Below are 23,412 nucleotides of genomic sequence, written 5' to 3'. Positions count from 1 at the left end.
CAAGGTTAAAAACTCCTTAACAGTGCCAAAGAATTTGGTGCCAGGAAGTTGCCTTTTTGTTTTAAGGCTGATATTGGAACACAGATACTGATGAGCTATTATGTGCCTTATATACATTATTAATTTTAATCCTCATGATAGTCTTGCAGAGGTAAGAAAAGTGGTTCAGAGGGGCTGATAACAATTGCCCAAGGTCATAAAGCTAGTAAGTGGTGGCTGCTGGAATGTAATAGTAATGATAGATAGCGCTGTTTGAGGGTTTACTTGTGCTACAGTCTTAAGCACTTTACATGAATTAACTCACTTAATTCTCACTGCAATCTTATGAGTTTGTTACTATTATCCCCATTCTACAGATGGGGAAACTGAGGTGCAGAAAGAAACGTGGGTCACACAGCTAGTAAATGAAAAAACAAAGACAGGCCCTGGCCAGTTTGGCTCAGCGGTTAAAGCGTCGGCCTGCGGTACAGAGAGACCCGGGTTCGGTTCCCGCTAAGGGCATGTACTTCGGTTGCAGTTTGTCCCCGGCCCTGGTTGGTCGTGCGGGTGGCAGCCACTCGATGTGTCCCTTCACGTCGATGTTTCTCTCTCTCTCTCCCTTCCTCTTTCTCTCCCTCCCACTCTATCTGTACAAAAAATGGAAAAATATCCCCGGGTGAGGATAAAAAAAAAAAAACAAAGACAGGCAGTCCAATTCCACAGTTCTTAATCACCATTATCACACTGGATTTGAACTCAGATTTTTCTAACTGCAAAATTCATGCAGCCCTGGCCTCTGACTCAGTTGGTTGGAGCATCGTCTGTACACCAGAAGGTGGCGGGTTCAATTCCTGGTCAGGGCACATACCCAAATTTTGGGTTAGATTCCCAGTTGGGGTGCCTGCGGATCGGTGTTTCTCTCACATCTCTCTCTCTCTCCCTCTTCCTCTCTCAAAAAATCAATTTTTAAAAAAACACGCACTGCCTTGGCCGGTTTGGCTCAGCCGTTAGAGCATCGGCCTGAGGTCCAGAGAGACCCGGGTTTGGTTCCCGCTAAGGGCACGTACCTCAGTTGCAGTTTGTCCCCAGCCCTGGTTGGGTTATGCAGGCGGCAACCACTCGATGTGTCCCTTTCACATCGATGTTTCTCTCTCTCTCTCTCCCTCCCACTCTATCTGAACAAAATGGGGGGGGGGGGTTAAAAACATGCACTTTCTACTACCTTATATTATGACCTGCAAAAAGTAACTTTCTCTACCACCCATAAATCGACCCCCAATTCAGGGCCATCTCACCTCTAAGGCAGAGTTAAGGAGAGTTCTGGGGAACTCCATAGCTGTTAAACCTCTGCATCCCCGCCCATCCCAGAATCACCAGTCTGGGGAGAAAAGTTCAGAGAGTTGAGATGAGAGCTCAGGTCAGGTCAGAGTAACACCTGGGAGAAAGGCAGGACTAGGAGACTGGCCTAGACCCAGCCCCAATGTCTTCCCTCTCACAATAGTCCCCAAGGAAGGCTTCTGACAAGAAGAAAAATGATTGGTTGCTGGTGTGTGAGGAAATTCCCGGCACTACCAAGGGACACACGTGACGATGGTGATCCAACGCTGTAATGCACAATACACAGCACCCCTGGGCAATGATGACAAACCTGGGGAAATAGAGGGATGGCCACTGGAGCAAGGATCAAATTCCCCCTGAGGCTGGAGGAATCCTCGGTCCAAATCCCAACCTTCGTTCTGATGCCGTCAGACCCGAGAAGCAGCCCCTGGGATCGAGGCCTGAAAAGACCCGCTGAGTGAGTGCTAGGGATGGCATGGGCCTCCGGTTGTTGGGTTTCCGGGTTCCCGCGTTAGGCCACTCCAATTCCGGGGCTCAGTACCGGGCAAATTAAAATCTACAGTGTTCAAAGAAGTGCAAGCGCCGCTGTACGAAACGCTCCCCTACGTCCCCCAAGCCCGAGCCCTGGCAACCTGCTCCTTTCCCTCTGCCCCGCACTTCAGACGGAGAACGACTGGCGACTGAACAAACGCTGTCCTCACCGGCAGCGCCATCCCTCCCGGGAGGAAGCCCCGCCCACCGCACGCGATCTCTAAGCGTCCCTGTCCCGGGAGAGACGCGGCAGTTGGTTCCCATGGTAACTCCGCCGCTCTCCGAGTCGCGCTTTCGAGCAGGCGGCCGCGCGTTCCAATGACGTCACGGGGCCACTTTCCGGCCCATTGGCAGAGTCCCGCTGGAGTTGTGAGAGTCGGGGGCGCCATGGGAGCGACTGGCGACGCCGAGCAGCCGCGGGGACCCGGCGGGGCAGAGCGGGGCGGCCCAGAGCAAGGGGACGCGGGCGCAGCGGGGCAGCTGGTTCTCACGGTAAGAGTGTCCCCAGGGAGGCCGGGCTGGGCCTGGGCTCGGGCCGGCAGGGCCTCGGGTTCCTGGGACCCCAGCCCGCGGGCGAGAGAACGCGGTGGCTGGAGCTGCCGAGGGGTTGGTGTTTTTCGCAGTCCGACGACCTGGATTCAAATTCCGGTGCCGCCCTCCTCACTAGGTGACGTGGGCCAGTCCTGCCAACTCCGAGTTCCAGTTTTCTCGTTTATAAAAACGGAGATGATTAGTGGGGATGGGATGTGAATGCGGGTAAAGCGCCCAGCACATCATCTGCCATCAGAGTAGGCCCTCGGTAAACACGGGTTCCCTGGCTCCAGCCGTTCCTGAAAAAGTGGGGCCGAGATTTTTGAGGCAGGAAGCTCTCCCTGAGTTTCTCGTCCCTGGCGGGCCTTCCAGTCACTGCCTTCCTCCCGACCCCAAGGTGGGAGAAGTGGTTAAAGCACCGAGAAGCAGAGCTGTTTAGGTTTAACTTCATACCCACTCTCCACCTTCACCCCAGTGTCACAGATTCGGTGACATCTGCTCCCTTGATCCCCACAGAACCCTTGGAACATAATGATAAAGCACCGGCAGGTGCAGCGAAGGGGCCGCCGCTCACAGATGACAACGAGGTAAGGCTGACTCTGGGTGGCACTCACCTCCCAGGCACTGTCATGGAAGGCAGCTTTGGGGTCCTAGTTGTAGAAGGCTGAGAAGAGACGGTCGGGCACAGGACTAGATAAGAGGAGACTCAGATTATGTGACTCTGTGACCTTGAGCAAGTCACTTCCCTCTCTGAACTCAAATACAAAGTGAGGGGGACAGGTAGAGTCAACAATGCCTGAGATCCCTAACACTCTCCAGCTCTGTTTTTGAGGGCTCTAAAGAGGCAGAATAATATGAAGGTTAAAAAAGTGTGGCCAGCCCTGGCTTGTTTGGCTCAGCGGTTAGAGTGTGGACCCAGTTAGAGCATCGGCCGGAGGACCAAATAGTCGTGGGTTCAATCCCGGTCAAGAGCACATACCTCTCTTACAGTTCAGCCCCCAGCCCTGGTCGGGGTCTTGCGGGAAGCAACCAATCAATGTTTCTCTCTTTCTCTATGTTTCTTTCTCACATCTATGTTTCTCTCTTTCTCTCTCCTTTCCTCCCTCCCTCCCCATCTAAAGATAAATGGAAAAGTATATCCTCGGGTGAGGATTTTAAAAAAGTGTGGCCAGCCCAGCCAGCTGGCTCAGTGAATTGAGTGTCATCCCATGGACTGAGAGGTCCCAGTTCATTCTCCGTCAGGGTACATGCCTGTTTTTCGATCCCCAGTAGGGGGCGTTCAGGAAACAGCCCATCCGTGTATCTCTCTCACATCTGTTTCTAGCTCACTCTCTAAAAAAATCAATAAAAACATTTTTTTTTTAAGTGTGGCTAATAATATTCACAGGGTACTATTACCCTGTGGTAATAGAATAATAACAAATAATTGATAATTATTATTATTAAATAAATCATAAAAGAGAAAGGAGAGAGCACAAGATGGGCCTTTGAAATGCTGATTATATTTCTTGACCTAGATAGTAATTAAACGGATGATCACTAACACTACATGTTAAAGTGTATAGACTTTTCTGTGTATTAATTCAGTATTTCATAACATTTTTAGAATAATACTCATTCATAGAATTATAAGAATGAAATAAAGGCATGCATCCATGTGGTTTACAGAGAACCTAGGCACACAGCTAATTTTCAGTAAAAGCTATCTATTATTGTCATTAAAAGATCCTTTGTCAATAATTGGCCAGGCAGACTAAGAAAGGATGTGTTTGGGACATGTCCGCTGACTGTCTCCTTCCTGAATGCAGTTTCACAGATCCTGCCATCTCCATGGACCTTCTCCGAGCTGTGCTGCAGCCTAGCATCAATGAGGAGATCCAGACTGTGTTCAACAAGTACATGAAGGTGAGAGGGACACACAGATACAACGCTAACAGGGAGAAAGACTCATGAGCCGCCCTTCCCTGCATCACTGTCTCCCTGGCTCTCTCTAGTACACACAGATACCTAAAGTTTACCAAATCTGAACCCCAAGAACTTTTTATCCTCTTTAGGAGTAATTTGAACACCTCTTTTACTACGCTATTGTGAGGATGGAATAACTTAAGTATAATGTGCTCAAAACTGTGCTTGGAACATAACAAGTGCTTTTATTATTTGTTTACTATTATCACCATTATATTATTTAAAATTATTTTCTAGGTCTATAAATAAATTTCAACATAGTTCTACCTGAATGCCTCATGGATGCTTCAAAACCAGCAAATTCAGAACTGAACTGTTTGTTTTCTTCCTAAACCTCCTCCTGTTGTGTTTACTCATTCATTCAAGAAGTATTTATTGAACACCTACCATAATGGCAGGCAGTATTCTAGGCACTGGGGATGTAGCAGTAAACAAAATGGACAATGTCTTTGCCCTCTTTTAGCAAATCTGTATTTTGTTAGGGAATGCTAGAGAGAAGGGGAAGAGAGTGCGCAGTGGGAAACGGGTGCTATATCATAGATCGTAGCTGGGAAAGCCCTCTGATAAAAGGGCATTTAAGCAGAGATTCGAAGTGAAAAAAGAACAAGCCTTGCAGATACCGGGGGAGAAGCCATCCCAGCAGAGGGAACAAGGCCAAAGGCCCTGAGACAGACTGTGCTTGGCACATTCAAAGCACCCAAGTGGCCCTGGCCGGTTTGGCTCAGCGGTTAGAGCGTCAGCCTGCGGTCCAGAGAGACCCGGGTTCGGTTCCCGCTAAGGGCACGTACCTTGGTTGCAGTTTGTCCCCAGCCCTGGTTGGGTCGTGTGGGTGGCAACCACTCGATGTGTCACTTTCTTTTTTTTCTTTCTTTTTTTTTTTTATCCTCACCCGAGGACATTTTTCCATTTTTTGTAGAGACAGAGTGGGAGGGAGAGAGAGGAAGAGAGAGAGTGAGAAACATCGATGTGAAAGGGACACATCAAGTGGCCGCCACCCGCACGACCAACCAGGGCCGGGGACAAACTGCAACCAAGGTACATGCCCTTAGTGGGAACCGAACCCGGGTCTCTCCGGACCGCAGGTGGGCGCTCTAACCGCTGAGCCAAACCGGCCAGGGCACGATGTGTCACTTTCACGTCAATGTTTCTCTCTCTCTCTCCCCCTCTCACTCTATCTGAACAAAATATCGAAAAATGTCCTCGGGTGAGGATAAAAAAAAAAACAAACAAACAAATCAAAGCACCCAAGTGGCCATTGTGGCTGGAGCAGACTATGCCAGAGGAGAGTAGTAGGAGAGGTGATAAGAGATATAACAGGGGCCCAGCTCATGAAGAAACTTTGAGGCCATGGTAAGGACTTTGAGTTTTATTTTGAGTAAAATAAAGGTTCCTGGAGAGTTTTGAGCAGAGCGTGTGAGCTGAACATTTTTTGAAGAGTTACTCTAACTGTTGTATAGAGAATAGACTGTAGGAGGACCAGTTAGGAGGCTTGAGATGATAGTGGCTTGGGTGTTAGCAGTGAAAATGTTGAGAAAGTCTGATTTGGTATGTATTTTTATTTTTTTTAAAACCATCACTTATTTTTATTTATTTATTTTTGTACGTGCCCCTAGCGGGAATCGAACCCCGGACTCTCTGGTCCGCAGGACGACGCTCCAACCGCTGAGCCAAACTGGCCAGGGCTATAAGTATTTTTAAAGGAGCAACAAGATTTGCCAATGATTTGTATGTGCAGAGTAAAAGGAAAAGAAGTAAACCACTCCCAAGTTATTTGCCCTAGATAGCTATAAAAAATAGAGTTCCCATTGACTTGACATAAGGAAGAGGGGAACAAGCAGAGGAAATCAGTAGTTCAGTTTTAGACATATTAAGTTTGAAAGGGACCACCATTCACTTAGAAAGCTGAAACCAAGAACTCTGCCTTCTCCTTTGTCTTCCGTTTCCAGTTGTGGAGTCCGGTCTGTCCCACGGCATGGTCTGTCAGGCATGCCCTTCTGCCTTGCTTCTGCCTTGGTTCAGGCCTTCATTATTTTTCACCCAGGCTCCTACTATAACCCCTAACTGCCTCTATTTTTTCCCTCTTTCAACCCACCCTCCATAACAGCTACCAGTGATCCCTAAAATGTACATCCAATAGTGTCATTCCCCTGTTCAAAATCCCTCAGTGACTTTCCATTGTCTTCTAGGTAAAATTCAAATTCCTGAACATGGCATATGTGGCCCACAGTGAGCAGACCCTAGCCACACATCCCTTTATATCCTGTCATTACTGTCCCTACCTCTTGTACGTCCCAGAATGTACCATGTATTCTTATACCTCCACGCCTTTACCAGTGCAGAAATAAAGAAGTTAAGCCAGTAAGAAAAGGCTATGCCAGGAATGAACCTATGATTGCCTGCCTCCAAAGCCCTTTTCTTATTGCTTGTCCCATTAATGGGTACCATGATTCAGGAACCTTCTCCCCTGGACAAATGCTGAATAAATACAATTTGTGGCTCTAGGCTCCCCTCTTTATAGTCTTTGAAGATTCCTCCTTATCACACTTGTTTTCAGACAAGGCACAGAAACTTGATTACATCACAGCTTTGATAAGTTCGCACTTTTGCTTAACCTGACCTCATCTGATCACTTTGTTTGATAGTGTTTCCAGTTTTCTTAAAAATGTTTAGGCCCTGGCCGGTTTGGCTCAGCAGTTGGAGCGTCGGCCTGCGGTCCTGAGAGACCCGGGTTCGGTTCCCGCTAAGGGCGCGTACCTCGGTTGCAGTTTGTCCCCGGCCCTGGTCGGTTGTGCGGGTGGCAGCCACTCAATGTGTTCCTTTCACGTCGATGTTTCTCTCTCTCTCTCTGTTCCTCTCTCTCCCTCCCACTCTACCTAAACAAAGAATGGAAAAATGTCCTCGGGTGAGGATAAAAAAAAAAAAAATGTTTAGGATAATAATGTCTAGATATGAGTGATCTTACCCAAGACATTATTAATCTTTATTGGTTTATTTATGTGATTACTAAATAAATGCCCCTTTGTTTTAAATGTTCTAATAATAGAGCTTATAAAATAAATTGATGGAGAGCGTCGGCCTGCGGTCCGGAGAGACCCAGGTTCGGTTCCCGCTAAGGGCACGTACTTCGGTTGCAGTTTGTCCCCGGCCCTGGTTGGTCGTGCGGGTGGCAGCCACTCGATGTGTCCCTTCACGTCGATGTTTCTCTCTCTCTCTCCCTTCCTCTCTCTCCCTCCCACTCTATCTGTACAAAAAAAAATAAAATAAAATAAAATAAAATAAAATAAAATAAATTGATGGGTAGATAAAAGAATGGATAAATGGATACGTGATAACAAATGTAATGAAATGTTCATTACAGACTCTAGGCAGTGCATATTAGATATTCATTGAATAATTCTTTTGACTTCTCTCTATGTTTGAAATTTTTCATAAGAGAATATTGAGAAAAAATAATACAGATATTTTAAAAAGTAACACTCCAAAGTCACTAAAACTCAAACTTAACAGTGACTGTATGGTCTCCTGTATTTATTTATACAACATACACACACGTTAAATACATAGGATCAGTTTACACACACTGTTCTGCAGCTGTTTTTTTTTTTTCATTTAACAGTATATTTTGGTCATATTTCAAGAACAGTACATAAGCCCTGGCCGGTTTGGCTCAGTGGTTAGAGCGTCGGTCTGCGGTCCCAAGAGACCCAGGTTCGGTTCCTGCTAAGGGCATGTACTTGGGTTGCAGTTTGTCCCCGGCTCTGCTTGGGTCGTGCGGGTGGCAGCCACTTGATGTGTCCCTTTCACATCGATGTTTCTCTCTCTCTCTCTCCCTCCCACTCTATCTGAATAAAAAATGGAAAAATGTCCTCGGATGTGGATAAAAAATAAAATATTAAGTCCCAAGAACAGTACATAATAGTTCACCCTAATTCTATTGTAGTAGTTGTAAAGTGGTCTATTGTATAGTTGCACCATAATTTAATTAGTATAATTTAATGCGGGATTATTGCCAGTTTTTCTCTATTACAGACAGTGTTGCATTGGACACTTTGAACATATATCTTTGGTTCATTTGTGAGAATTTTTCTGGGGAATAAATTCCTAGAAATGGAATTGGTGGGTAAAAGGGAAAACATACCTTTCTCTTGAGAAATTTCTCTCCAGAAAGGTTGGGCCATTTTGCATTTCTACCAGTAGTGTTTGAGAATGCCTGATTCATCACTGGACTTCATTCTCAGGTCCAGAGGTAGCTTACACTCGCCCCTATATATTCTTTGCACTGCCTAGCTCATAGGCTGGTTCTAAAGTATCCAAATTATCATCACTAGCTTTCATTTAGCCATTAGTCAACATGGAGCACCAGTTTTAATTTAGGTTTTGTTTTAAAGTCAAACTCATCTACTCATTTCATTTAATTTGGCCTGAAAATTTTTCCTTCTAACTCTTGATGTCTCAGTGCTTTCATACTCTTGTCCTTGGCTGGATGTTAACCACAAGGCATTTGACCTTGCTAAATGTAAACTGATAGGACACTCCACTAGTCGTCTCTTACAGTAGGAGCATTGGTTGTAAGTTCCAGAATTTTTCTACCTTCCAGAGAGAACTAACACTTGAGAGACATGACCTGGGCTCTCATTATGAATGTGTTCTCAATGCCTTGGTTTGGGGCCTCACATCACTTTGTCCTTGGTGTTTTCAGGTTCAATTCTCCTTTTTACCTAGTGGTGGAACTGCTGCTATCCTGGGGTCCTGGCCAGGTCTCACTCCTCCCATCCCATAGATGTTCCTTTGAGACAGGACAAAGTCAGATTCAAGCAGGACTTTCTCCAGGCTGGATCTTTTCTGGCCTGCCCTGGCCTGTTCACCTCGGGCACTGGTATTCTCTTTTTCTTCTACAGAAGTAATACATATACACTATAAAAACGGAGAGGGTGGAGATAAGAAAAAGATAGCTATCGTCCATGAGATCACCACTATTACTTTAACATATATCTTACAGTTCTTTCGTCTCTGTGTTTGCTTTTTGCTATTTTACATAAATAGGCTCAGATGCCGAACTATTTTATAACTTGCTTCCTTCATTTGACAGTATATTATGAATACCTTTCATGTCAAAAATATATTTTCCTATATGTCCTTACTGTGAATTTTAATATTTGTATATTCATGGTATGGCTATGCTGTAATTTATTTAAGTTATACCTGGACATTTAGGTTATGTATTTTATTTTACACTATTTACACATTAATACTGTAATGACCATCCTTCGGGCCCCTCTATGATTATGCTCCTCCTTAAACGACGATAGAGTAGGGAAATGAGCCAGGGTGTGAATCTAAATCCATCTGACCTCAAAGCCATGCTCAGTCACTTTTCCCTTCTCTATGAGGGTATGACAAAAGCTTGTCTTCTGTTTATTTCTTTATGTTTAAGTCATTTCACAAAAATACAAAAGAACAAATACACTTTTATTTACTTTTCAATAAGTTTAAATTCTTGAGCGTTACACAGATTCCGTGTCCAACGGCCTTAGCAGGAAGGTTGCTTCAGCATTTTCACGAGTTTCTGTGAGCACAAGTTCCTCTCCCCAAGTGGTTTTGTTCCGTCTGCTTCCATGACTCACTGTTCTTTGCCTTGTTCGTACACGTAAGCACATCTCTTGCCTAGATAAATTCAGTTTCATCTCAAGCATAAACACCTTCAATTTTAGGGAGAGCTGTGTGCGCCCTCTGGTTCCAGAGGCCCCGCTTATAACCAGCGAAAATAGCCTTGAACCACAGCCTTCTAGACATATCTGTCGTTTCAGAAGTCCTGTTCCCAGCAGGCCTCCACAGGCTCCAAGGTGGCGGAAAGAGCTAAATTTTCGTTTATATTCAGTTTCTTTCAAGTGGATGCAAATTAGCAGGACCTCTGACTTTTTGCCTTTGAACTTCTCCCTAGTTCTTCCAGAAGGCAGCACTGAACGTGCGAGACAATGTTGGGGAAGAAGTGGACGCAGAGCAGCTGATCCAGGAGGCCTGTCGGAGCTGCCTGGAGCAGGTGAGACCAAATAAGACGAGATGTAGGCACCAGCTTTAGCCCAAGGCTCCACTAAGAAATGTGATCCCATCATCGGGCGGGGGGGGGGACGACACGGAGAAGCCACTTACACCCAGATAGGGCTTGGAGGTGTTGCTGACCACAGGGGAGGGAAGTAGTTACTTCATACCAAGTACTGTGATAGATATTTTCACATCATTTGTTCATTTGTATCTCAAAAGAAACCCTGCACAGAAGATGTTTTAATCCCTAATTTACAGATGAAGAAATTGTAGCTTAGAACAAGCAAGAGTTAGAAAAGCTAAGGTCCATCTCTTCTGCAAGTACTTGTGACTTGGTCCTTCAAGTAGTCACAGCCCCTTTGGGTATCATGGGGACTAGCACCCTTTCTGCCTCCATGCCTCTCAGGGTGTGGTCAAGAGGCATGACATCAAGTCTATAAATGGCTGTGACCCCATGATAGTAGTGCACCTGTCTGTGTGTGTCAGCTGCTGTTATTAATAGAAATTGTCAGCATCACCCAGGCTCTGCACTTGACTGTGAAAGCATTAGCTCTCAGAGATGGGAATTCCTTCATAATCCAAGCCACAAGGGCTGGTTGGAGTTCAGGTCTATAAGGTAATTCTCATAAGAAGATTGGTGGGCTAGCTACTCAGGCACAGTCTCAGAAAAGAGCAAGATCAGGGCCTGGACCTCAGCTTTGAAAGGGCAGAACTTCATCCTGTCAGTGAGAGCTTACTCCACTTGGTGGCATTTGTCACAAAGGATCACATCATGTTTCTTAGAATGTCCCTCTCTTGGCTCTAGCCTCATTGGCCATACCCCTGAGCTTCCTGGGTCAGCTCATCATCTCCATGTGACCCCTAACTACCTGAACTCTGACTGTTGGTGCACTCCTGAGTTCATTCCTCAGACCCCTTCTCTCCTGTGGCTCATTCTCGTCCTAGGTGATTTCATCTAGTCCTAGGCGTCGAAGCCTGAAAATTTAACTGCTGATGATTCTCAAATGGATGTCTCAGCCCTGGGCTGCTTCCACTCTTGCCTTCCTCCATTCCGTTCTCAGCATCCGGACCATCTTTTCAAAGATGAATCAGATGATCTCACTCTGCTCTTTTTTTTTTTTTTTTTTTTCTTTTCTTTTTTATTGATTTTAGAGAGAAAGGGAGAGAGTGGGAGAGATAGAAACATCGATGAGAGAGAACATTGATTGGCCTCCCTGATTGCCCCCCACTGGAGATCTGGCCCACAACCTGGGCATGTGCCCTGACCGGGAATTGAACCAGCAACCTCTTGGTGCATGGGTCAATGCTCAACCACTGAGCCACACCGGCCGAGCTCACTCTGCTCTTTAAAACATGTTAGTGACTTCACTTTGCAGGCAGAAAAAACCCTCATGCCTCACCATGACTCACACAGCCCTACATGGACTGGCTCCTGCCTCTTTAACTTCACCTCAGCCCACCTGCCCCTGTTGACTGTCTTCTAGCATACTGGACTCCTGCTTCTCCTGCACACCGTCTCAGGGTTTGCACTTGTATTCTCACTGCCTGATATGCGGTACCCTGAACTTATTACACAGCTGGCTCCTTCTCTTCAGCTTTAGCTTACATATCACCTCATCAGAGAGCCCGTCCCCAGCCACTCTGTCTCAAGTAGGCCTCCTCTCAGCCCGTGGACGATGCTCAGTCCACTGAGCCACACAGGCCGGGCAACAGTGATCATTAATTAAATGAATATCTGCTCATATGTGTATCTTGGGGTGCCTTTGTGCTGACCATGAAATAGCTGTCACCCAGCTTGGAGTGTGTCTGTAAAAATGAAAGCAAGGAAGCTTCCCACCAAAATAGTGACTGTTAACATGGTCTTTTCCCTTCAGGCTAAACTCCTTTTCTCAGATGGAGAAAAAGTTATACCCAGATTGACCCATGAGCTTCCAGGAATAAAGGTCAGAGTCACTGTCCTGGGGTTTTGGAGGGGGAGACTGATCAGACTGGGGGCAAGTGAACTCTGTGGCCCCAGGGCATTCCATGTACCACCCATTTGTAGGACCAGGTCCAAATAGCATCATGCTGGAAGGGTTTCTGGGCCTGGCTCAGGGAGGGGCTGGAGGGTATGGTCCAGGGGCCCTGTCTTCTGCAATCTCAAGGAACGAACAGCCCCCAGGCACTAGCTTTCCACTGAGTCCCTTTCCTTTTTCTGTAGCGTGGGCGGCAAATGGAAGAGGAAGGTGCCCATCGAGGAAGTCCCGTTCCCAAAAAGGTAAACCATCTCCACGTTTGCGGGCTGGGAAAGGCCTCACGGCTCCGGGGAAGGCAGGGGGCCTTTCTAGCATGAGAGGCAGGGACCCTGGGAACACTCACTCTCCCTGTTCACCCTCAAGCATCATTTGGTGTCTTTGGGAAAACCATCTCTACCAGTGACCCTGGACCTGCCAATGGGGTGGGGTGGGGCTTCCATCGGTTCAGGTCTCTGACAGCTGTTCTTTGTGGCAGAGGAAGGGACGGCCTCCTGGACACATCCAGTCCAATGACCGGGCAGCCACTGGCATGGTGTGAGTAGGGACCAATAGAGCCGAAGGGAGGAATGGGGAGGGAGTGTGCCTGGAGGAAAAGAGACCAGAGTTCTGTTCCTGTAGAAGTCAGATCTGTTTATCTAAGTCACCATGGAGGAGGGTTTGAGGGGTAGGAAAAGAAAGCAGCCGGGAGGGGGTGGTTTTATCCTGCTTTTACCCTAGAACTGCTTAGCCCAGCTTGATTAAACACCAGACTGTCTTTTATTGGATGTTTATAATGTGCCATAACTGATCTAAACACCTTACATATGTACCTTTTAATCCTTACAACCACCCTTTAAAGAAGGTATAATTCATTTTGCAGATGAGGAAACACTCAGAATTACTTGCCCAAGGTCATATAGCTAATAAGGGGCAAAACTACTCCATTCCCTCTAGGATGGTCATTTTCAAAGATTTTAAAGCAACAATCTTTTTTTCAAACAAAACTTTACCGGGAGGCCCAATACATAAAGCAGATAAAGCCTCACAGGTCTGGTTAACAGCGATACGCGACGGGGATCGCTTGGAGCCCTGGCTTAGGAGGTGGGGCCATAATAATCGTCATACCTTAGATTCGTGTCCTACCTGAGCAAGTTCAGTCCTCACTAACACTACACCGGGTGCTGCTGTCATCTCCTTTTGACTGATGACAACTGCAACTCAAAGAAGTTCTCGGACTTGATGTCAGAGCTAGCGCTAGGATGGCTTCTAGTCCAGTGCTTTCCTCCCTGTGTACCTCCTCCAGTGGGGCACCAGGAAGAAGTATACCCAGGGCAAAGGAGTGTGTGGGGAACTCCCACGCCCACCAGCCAGCTGTCTGCCAGTCCTGGACCTGAACTTGGAGAACTCACCTTTCTGTTTTCCTTCCAATCAGGTGGAAACCAAAATCCTGTGAACCAATTCGCCGAGAAGGCCCCAAGGTATGGTTATGTGAGCATGGCAGTGACCTTTATCCCATGGAGACTCAGGCACGGCTCTGGGACCCACCATGAGGGAAAGGGGCTGGGGGGTGAGATGTGTGCATGCCATTCCAGAGCCATCTCGCCCCCTCCCCTACCCACAGTGCTGGCCTGTCAGAAGGATCCCAAGGAGGGGGTGGAGTTAGAGTAAAACAAAGAGAAGGCTTGAGCCTGCTGAAGCTTTCTCCTTGTAAAAGCTAGTGGTCACTAATACTTATGAGTACTTAATATGTGACAGGCACTGACCTAAATCTTTACATGGATTATCTCATTTAATCTTTGTAACAACCTTCTGAAATGATTCTGTTACTGTTCTGTAGTTGAGGAGATTTCTTTCCTGCCAACTCCCTGTGGATAGAAATTATATTTTATTTAGCTTTTTTTTTTTTTTTTTTTTTTTTTTTTTTTATATTTTATTTAGCTATTTTATATGCTTAATACACTTGAGTGTATTCTGTGGCTTCTGCTCAAAGTCACATACTAGTAAGTGGTGGAGCCGAGTCTCAAACACACGATCCGTTGACACGAGTCTGTGCTCTTAACCATTAGCCTCTGTTGCCTCCTGAACAGTTGTTTGCACGCTCATTTAGCAGCAGACTCCTTTCTTAAAATCATATATGGCAGCCCAGCTCAGTAAGGAAGGTAAAAGTTCCACTGGCCTGGTTGAGACTGTATCCCGTATACATGATCCACCTCTTGTCTACTGGCCATTTGCCTTCACATGGTGGCCATACCTTTCTTCTAAAACTCTGCTCCCTTTGGCCTTGGCCCAGTAGCTCAGCTGGTTAGAGCATCATCTCAATACACCAAGGTTGTGAGTTCGATCTCCAGTCAGGGTACATACAGGTAGCAACCAATAAATGCATAAATAAATGGAACGACAGCCCTGGCCGGTTTGGCTCAGCGGTTAGAGCGTCGGCCTGCGGTCCGGAGAGACCTGGGTTCGGTTCCCGCTAAGGGCACGTACCTCGGTTGCAGTTTGTTCCCGGCCCTGGTTGTTCATGTGGGTAGCAGCCACTCGATGTGTCTCTTCACATCGGTGTTTCTCTCTCTCTCTCTCCCTTCCTCTCTCTCCCTCCCACTCTATCTGTACAAAAAATGGAAAAATATCCTCGGGTGAGGATAAAAAAAATAATAATAATAAATGGAACGACAAATTAGTGTTTCTCTTTCTCAAATCAATAAATAAAATTTAAAATAAATAAAATTCTGCTCCTTTAAAACAGGTGATCTTACATTCTCCTGGGTCTTTCGGGTCTTTCCGTTCTTCTCCAAACATCCTTTCTCTCTTTTGTGAGTTCTTCCTCAGCAATAACCCATGCAAATAGGTGTTACCCAGAATTCTCTCCTTGGCCCACGTCTCCATCTAGTTTCTGGATGATCTAACTCATTCACTCGTATGGTTTCAGCAGCCAGCATGTGCTAAAGTTGCCATACCTCTTGGTTTGTCCTACACATCCTTTCTAGTTTGAAACTCATGTATCCTACTGTCTGCTAGACCTCCCTGCCTGGAATTTCTATAGCATTTCAAACTCAGATGTCCAAAATGGAAAGCAGGCCCAGGCCAGTTTGGCTCAGTGGTTAGAGCGTCGGCCTGCGGTCCTGAGAGACCCGGGTTCGGTTCCCGCTAAGGGCATGTACCTCGGTTGCAGTTTGTCCCCGGCCCTGGTCGGTTGTGCGGGTGGCAGCCACTCCATGTGTCCCTTTCACATCGATGTTTCTCTCTCTCTCTCTGTTCCTCTCTCTCCCCCCCCCACTCTACCTGAACAAAAAATGGAAAAAAAAATGTCCTCAGGTGAGGATAAAAAAAAAAAAAAAAAAAAATGGAAAGCAGGCTCTTTCCTCAGGCCTTCTTTTACAGTCTCTACTGCAGTGATCTTTGCTCTTCTTTTCCTTCCTATTTGCATCCAGTCGAGTCCTGGATGCTTCCACCTCCTAAATATATCACAGTTGCTATTTCCTCCTCTTTATCTTTACTGCTATCCTAACTCAGGCCCTCATCTTCGTTCACAACTGCTCCATTACCTTCTGGCCGGTGTGGCTCAGTGGCTGAGTGTTGACCCATGCACCAAGAGGCTGCCAGTTCAATTCCTGGTCAGGGCACAAGCCCAGGGCACATGGCCCGATCCCCAGTCGGGGCCATGCAGGAGGCGGCCAATCAATGTTCTCTCATTGATGTCTATTTCTCTCTCTCTTCCTCTCCCTTCTTTTCTCTCTAAAATCAATAAAGAAAACATTTTTTTTTAACTTCTCTATTACAATAACCTCTAAACTGCACCCCCTGTCTATAGTCTGCCACTTCACTAGCCACACTGCAGAAGAGCGAGCTTCTGCAACACCCTCTAAACCACCCCCTGCTGGTTGTCTGCCGCTGCAGACCCATTAACCACATTGCAGAAGAGTGAGCTGTCTTCAAAGCAAATCTGGCTCCCCCTGTGCAGCGGCCCTAGTGACTCCCCATAGCCTCCAGAATGAGCAAAATGTCCTAGGGCCTCCAGCCCCTCTCTGCTTCTCTCTCCAACCTTATTGATTGCCACTCCCTAATTTGTGCTCGCTCTCTCTCTCTCTTAGCAACAAAGAATTGCTTATAGGCTGTCCAGCATGCCAAACCATCTCTCATCTGCCTTTGTTCATGCTGCCCCTTTTTCCTCTCCTCTACCCTAACTTGTGCTGACCCTTTCAGAATCAACTTGGGAATTACCTCTATAAGGAAGCCTCCTTGTTACCCTCCCCTTTAGCACCCCCTCATACCCTGTGCTCGCCCGCATCATTGCCCATCTTGTGATGGTATAATTATCTGTACACATAAGTCTGTGGCCCCCTGGAGAACAGAGACGATCTTACTCATCTCTATTCCCAGTGTCTAGCACAGGGCCTAGCATATGGTAAGTATTCAGTTTCTTGAATCAACTGTTTTGAATAATGGGTAAGGATGGTGTTGGTAGAGGAGAGGTTCATCTGCCCACAAGGTGAACCTCACCCTCACTAATCTGTCTGTTTTTTGCATAGTGGGACCCAGCTCGGCTGAATGAATCCACCACCTTTGTGTTAGGATCTCGAGCCAACAAGTAAGTCTAAGAACTTTGGCACTAAGGGAGGAGTCCACCCCTAGGACTACAACTGCTGGAATCCTTACCACTGTCTGTTACTTTTCAGAGCCCTGGGGATGGGGGGCACCAGAGGGAGGATCTACATCAAGCACCCACACCTCTTTAAGGTGAGTGAGTGTGGGGGCCAGGCAGGCCACCACAGGGAAATATATGACATGGGGAGCTCTAGATGGCACAAAGAAGCCTGGGACAAACACTGATCTGGGAGTCAGGCATCTGGGTTCTGGTTGCCCCTCTGTTTGCCCTTGACCTTTAATTTACCTTTTGTAATTTACTCAACACCTCTGTGCCTCAATATTAATAGCTACTTGCCTGTGTGTTTATTGTGTACCAAACATGATTTTAGGTGCTACACTTGCCTTATCTCGTGGAACTGCCCTTTAAGATAGGTATGGTTTAGAAAGACGAAGTGACTTGCTCAAAATTACTCAGCTAGTAATTAGTGAATCAGGGTACAAATTCAGGTCTGTCCTCAGCAAAGCCTGAGCTCTTAACCACTACCTTATTCAGTTGTCTGTAAAGAGATGGGAGCAAGGCAGCACTTTTAACCCTTTTCAGGGCGGGGACTCCCCTCCCGAGATCAGCTGTGCTTGATCTCCAGTGTTTGTGAAAAGAATGGATGGGCAGGAATCATGGATTCATTCACCCTCAGCTGAATTTGTCTGTTATCAGTCACAAAAACACCCAAACAGAGGGGGGAAAACTGCATGTATATGCAAGACATCTTTTTTTGCACCTATTCATAAGGTTTTGTGCCCCTTGCCAGAACTACATATCCCCTCTGAGGCCCCAGAGTCATGGACTCTGTCTGCTACACTCTGTGCAGGTTCGGGTTCTTCGAAGGGCAGACCTGCTTCCTCTATTTCCAGTCTTACATTTTGGGATTCCCAATACCTAGACAATTTGTCTACTTGCTACTTCTTGATTTTCCTTCTTAATGTCTTTACCCCTGCTGTTCCCTTTAACTGGATAACCTTCCTCCCCCATCGTCACCTCTGCCTGACTATTCTCTAAGATCCACATCCTCTAAGACCTTGCTTGCATCATCCCCCAAGTGAAGATGCTCTTGGGCCTACTTTGAATTCCTGTGGCACAGTGGTTAAGAGTATGTTTCCGTCCTGGTTTCACATCTCTGATTCTGTTTTGTCATCTTTAAAATGGAAGTGACACAGCCCGGCCTGTGTGGCTCAGTGGTTGAACATCAACCCATGTACCAAGAGGTCGCTGGTTTGATTCCCAGTCAGGGCATATGCCCAGGTTGTGGGCCTGATCCCCAGTGGAGGGCATGCAGGAGGCGGCCAATCAATATCTATCTCTCCATACTTTTCCTTTTCTCTCCCTAAAATCAATAAAGAAAAAAATTAAAAATAAATAAATAAAATGGGAGTGATACAGACCAACTCATAGGGTTGGTAGAATTAAGAGAGAGAGTCCAGCAAAGCACCCAACACAATGAATACCTGGTATGTTGCAAGGGCACAACAAACATTAATTATTATTACCCAATTCTTAGACCTACCATTTGTAATAAACTCTCATTACAAGTGGATACCATCTCTCATTTTAATCTTTCCAGTCTAATAAGTGAAGGGGAAATGTTTGTGTTGTTGTACTTTTAATTCTGTATTCATGATGATAGCATCTTTTAATTCATTTACGGTCTGTTTATATTAATTCTGTAAACTGCCTACTATATCTTTTGCCCATTTTTCTGTCCTAAAGGCATTATTCAAATTTTTCTTTAACTTTTTAACTTTTTTAAATCATAGAAATAATATAAATCCATTCTTGTAAAAAGATTCGAACAACAGCCCTGGCCAGTTTGGCTTAGCGGTTAGAGCACTGGCCCTCAGACTGAAGGATCGTGGGTTCAGTTCTGGTCAAGGGCACATACCTAGGTTGTAGGTCTGATCCCCAGCCCTGGTCGGGTCATGCAAGAGGCAACCAATTGATGTGTGTGTGTCCCACTCTCCCTCCTCCCTTCCACTGTATCTAAAATTAATGGAAAAAAATATATCCTCAGGTAAGGATTAACAAAACAAAACCAAAAAAAACAGATTCATACAATACATAAGCTAATAGGGAACAAAACACAGTTTCCTTCACCCTTGACTCAGTCTTCCCCTAGAGGTCCCACTGACCATGTGGTAGCATCCTTCATTTCCCTTCCTCTGTGCGCATGTGCATGTGTGTGTCCTTCCTTGTCCTTTAGTGGTATTTTATGTTGTTGAAATTGTGCTATACATATTGTTCTCTGATTTTATTTTTTTCATCCAAAAATTCATTCATTCATTGAACAAATACTTATTGAGGGCTGAGCATTCTAAAAGTACTAGAGATACAGCAGTGAACCAAACAGACACAAAAAACTCCTGGCCCTCTGCCCTGGCTAGTTTTGCTCAGCGGTTAGAGCGTTGGCCTGCGGACCAGAGAGTCCCGGGTTCGGATCCCACTAAAGGAATGTACCTCGGTTGCAATTTGTCCCTGCCCTGGTTGGAGTTAGGTGAGTGGCAACTACTCGATGTGTCTCTCTCACATTGATGTTTCTCTCCCCCCAACCCCGACTCTATCTAAAGATAATGCAAAAAAAAAAAAATGTCCTCGGGTGAGGATTTTTTAAAAAGCTCCTGGCCCTCATGGGGTTTACATTTTATGTAGGGCAAACTATGGTCTATGAATCAAATCCAACATTTTTACATTTTTAAAGGGGTTTTATGTTTGTAAAGGGTGATATATATATATTTTTTTAATGAAGAATAGTATGTGGCTGGCAAAGCCTAAAATATTTACTAACTGGCCCGTTACAAAAAAAGGATGCTAACCAATATAGATCTAATGGGTAATATCTTAAAGATCTGTCCTTGTTACTAAATTTCCTCCTTCATTTTATTTTAACAACTGTATAAAATCAATAGAATAAATATTCCATAATTCATTTTATTTCTCCTCTGTTTTTGGATATTTACATTTTTCCCAAAAGTTTTGCTATCATACACAATGCTGCACCAAACATCCTTGTGTACATGTATTGGTGATTCTGAAGGGTAAATCCCTGGAAATTGAATTTTGCTAGGTCAGGAAATGCACACTTTTAAGTTTTTGACTGACATTTCCATTTCATGGGAAGTGAAATACTTATTTAAACTTACAGGTAGTAACTGTACAGATTTCCCAGCCTCGTCTCTATTTCAAATATTTTGCCTACTTTATAAAATTTACCTTTATTGAGCACTTACTGTGTGTCAGATACTACATTTAGTACTTTTTCCGCACCGTTTTATTATTTTTTTTAATCCTCAACCGAGGATTTTTTTTTTTTTTTTTTTTTTGCATTTATCTTCAGATAGAGCAGGAGGAAGAGAGAAGGGAAGAGAGAGAGAGAAAAACATCGACATGAGAGAGACACATCGACTGGTTGCCACCCACAAGACCCTAACCGGGGCCGAGGACGAACAGCAACCAAGGTACATGCCCTTAGCGGGAACCAAACCCGGGCCTCTCTGGTCTACAGGCCTACACTGTAACCGAGGAGCCAAACTGGCTAGGGCATTTTATTTATTCTTAACAACCTTGTAAATATTAATACTATCTGTTTTACAGATGAAGAAACTGAATCTCAAGGAAATTATTGGCCCAGGTTTACACGATCTAATAAGTGGCAGAAACCAGACTTTAAGCCATTTTTGTCAAATTCCAAAACCAGGTTCTTAACCGATGCTATCCTTCCTCCCCCTGAACATGAAGTGTCCTGATTTTTCTTTTAGATAATATGGTCACCATAATAATCATATATGTTATAAGCTTCTCAGATCATTATCTCACAGAGGAGTAGAGCTTTTATAATAATAGTCATAAGTCCAACCCATTGCTAGAGATGCTGTGTTTTGAGAAAGGAAGGGGTTGGGGATTAGATGTGAAATAAATCTCTGGAAATTGGGCCCCACCCCTAGTTTCCTGGGCTCAACTGCACTTGCTCTGAAGAGGCTGATGAGTCCTCTCCATCCCCCAGTTAGGACAAGGTCTTGTTGATAAGGGCTGCTCAAGGGCCAAGAGTATGCTTGGGACCAAGTGAGGAAAGCCCCTCACACCAGACTAATGTCCCCCCTGTGACTTCATCCCTCACAGTATGCAGCTGATCCCCAGGACAAGCACTGGCTGGCTGAGCAACATCACATGCGGGCGACAGGGGGAAAGATGGTAAGCACTGTTCCCTCGTACACTGCCCAGGGGCCAGGGTTCTGGCTATTGGTGGCAGCTTACCTCCAAATCTGAGAGGCTCAAAGACTGATGAATGTAGAAAGGGAGGCTTGTAAGAGTAGAGAGGGCTTATTCCTTCGTGCTGAACAGTAAGCTGTAATCCCTGGGTTCCCTTCACTATCCCTAGGTCTCCCATGCAGCACCCCGTCCCCACCTCCCCACCTCATCCCTCATATTTAGATTTTATTAGCTACACAGAAGAAAAGAAGGTACAAGACACACTTAATACTACTTATCCCTCGTGCCCATTGACAGATTTTACTCATCGATCACAACACTTGCACCAGACACCATTCAAGAATCTTTCATCGGCCCCGGCCGATTTTGCTCAATGGTTAGAGCGTCAGCCCGCAGACCAGTGAGTCTCGGGTTCAACTGCAGTCAAGGACACATACCTCGGTTGCGGTTCGACCCCGGCCCCATGCAGGAGGCAACCAGTCAATGTGTCCTTTTCACGATGATGTTTCTCTCTCTCTCTCCCCCTCCTTCCCACTCTATCTGAAAATAAATAGAAAAATATTCTCAAGTGAGGATTAAAAAAAAAGAATCTTTCATCGCTCTGGCTGGTTTGGCTTAGCAGTTAGAGCCTTGGCCTGAGGACCAAAGGGTCTCAGGTTCAATTCACAGTCAAGGGCACATACCTAGGTTGCAGATTTGATCCCTCACCCTGATTGGGGTTGTGTGTGAGGCAGCCAATCAATGTGTCTCTCTCTCCTTCCCTTCCTCACATTCAATCTTAAAAAAAAAATTTAATGGAAAACGATCCTCTAGTGAGGATTAACAAATAATAATAACAATCTTTTCCCAACACAGTGCCCAGGCAGCACCCCTTGTCAGTAGGGGTAAAATTTGTTTGCCACACGTGACAGCCCCACCCAGGAGGCAGTCAATCGATGCTTCTCTCTCACATCTCTCTCTCTCTCTCTCTCTCTCTCTCTCCTCTCTCACTTCCTTCCTCCTTTCCTCTCTCTCTTAAATCAATAAAAACATATTTTTTTTAAAAAAGATGAAGACAGTCAAATTACCCAGAGGAGCCCAGCCAGTGTGGTTCTGTGTATTGAACATTGTCCCATGCACCAAGAGGTCACCAGTTTGATTTCTGGTTGGCACATGCCCAGGTTGTGGGCCAAATCCCCAGTGGGAGGCATGTCGGAGGCAGTCAATCAATGTTCTCACTCATCAATGTTTCTATCTCTCTCTCCCTCTCCTTTTCCTCTCTCTCTAAAAATCAGTATAAGCAAAAAGTAAATAAAAGAGGAAGAAGTTATAGTTATCAATCTCTACTCCCTCACCCATAGTTTCTTTTTGAGTGAAAGATTGTCTCAAGGAACTGTTCCCCAGATAGTCTGTCCCTTCTTATTCTCCCCTACTAAATTATAAGCTGTCCTCCTCCCTTGCAGCCCTTACATTACGCAAATGTTTAATAAAGCGTTGTTGAGTTAGAAATGAATCAGAGTTGATGATCGCTCTCCTTTGCTCCTGCCCCAGGCCTACCTCCTCATTGAGGAGGACATCCGGGACCTCGCTGCCAGCGATGATTACAGGTAAAGCCAGTAGATCTGTCCCCTACCTTCCCCCCTGCCTTACAGTAGCCCCCAGGATGAGCCTGGGCCTACGTCCTGTCTTTAACTTTTTCCCTCAATGTCTGTGCCAGAGGATGCCTGGACCTGAAGTTAGAGGAGCTGAAATCCTTTGTCCTGCCCTCATGGATAGTTGAGAAGATGCGAAAGTACATGGAGACGCAACGGACAGAGAATGAGCATCGTGCTGTTGAAGCACCTGCACAGACCTGAAGCCAAGTGCCCTGGCTACACTTGGCAGCCTTCGGAATTCAAGTCCCTCTTTCCTCGTGGCTGAGGCCACCACTGAGACTGCTCCTAGGTGGATGATAGCAGCATTAAACTGTGCCTGGGCTAGTTTGTAGTGACTCACTACAGAGCACCCCCAGACTGGCATGTAGTTCTATATTTGTAAAGTTATTAAGATAAGCAATTAAACAGTTTGTAATAAACACAGATGGTGAGCCTGCTGTGTGTTCTGCCTTGTGGGAGCTGACAAAACATCAAGAGCTGTAGAAGTGGGTGGAGGAAAAAAGGACCAAGTACCCCTCTCCCATCCCAGGTTAGACCCAGGGAGGTCCTGCTGCCC

At 45.8% G+C, this 23,412-nt stretch overlaps 1 protein-coding gene across 1 annotated transcript; it reads left to right on the top strand.

Moving 5' to 3' along the window:
- Positions 1-2,178: 2,178 nt before the first annotated feature.
- Positions 2,179-23,281, top strand: DNTTIP1 (deoxynucleotidyltransferase terminal interacting protein 1). The gene is made up of 13 exons (XM_036245834.1): positions 2,179-2,340; positions 2,896-2,966; positions 4,188-4,284; positions 10,286-10,384; positions 12,261-12,329; positions 12,587-12,643; positions 12,877-12,935; positions 13,813-13,858; positions 16,907-16,965; positions 17,054-17,114; positions 21,133-21,204; positions 22,753-22,808; positions 22,919-23,281. Exons 1-13 carry the CDS (start codon positions 2,236-2,238, stop codon positions 23,055-23,057), a joined length of 990 nt encoding a protein of 329 aa, XP_036101727.1. The 5' UTR covers positions 2,179-2,235; the 3' UTR covers positions 23,058-23,281.
- Positions 23,282-23,412: the final 131 nt, after the last annotated feature.

Source organism: Molossus molossus, unplaced genomic scaffold (assembly GCF_014108415.1).
Source record: "Molossus molossus isolate mMolMol1 unplaced genomic scaffold, mMolMol1.p scaffold_m16_p_6, whole genome shotgun sequence".
Lineage (NCBI taxonomy): Eukaryota > Metazoa > Chordata > Mammalia > Chiroptera > Molossidae > Molossus > Molossus molossus.
This window is presented reverse-complemented; position numbering and strand designations above follow the sequence as displayed.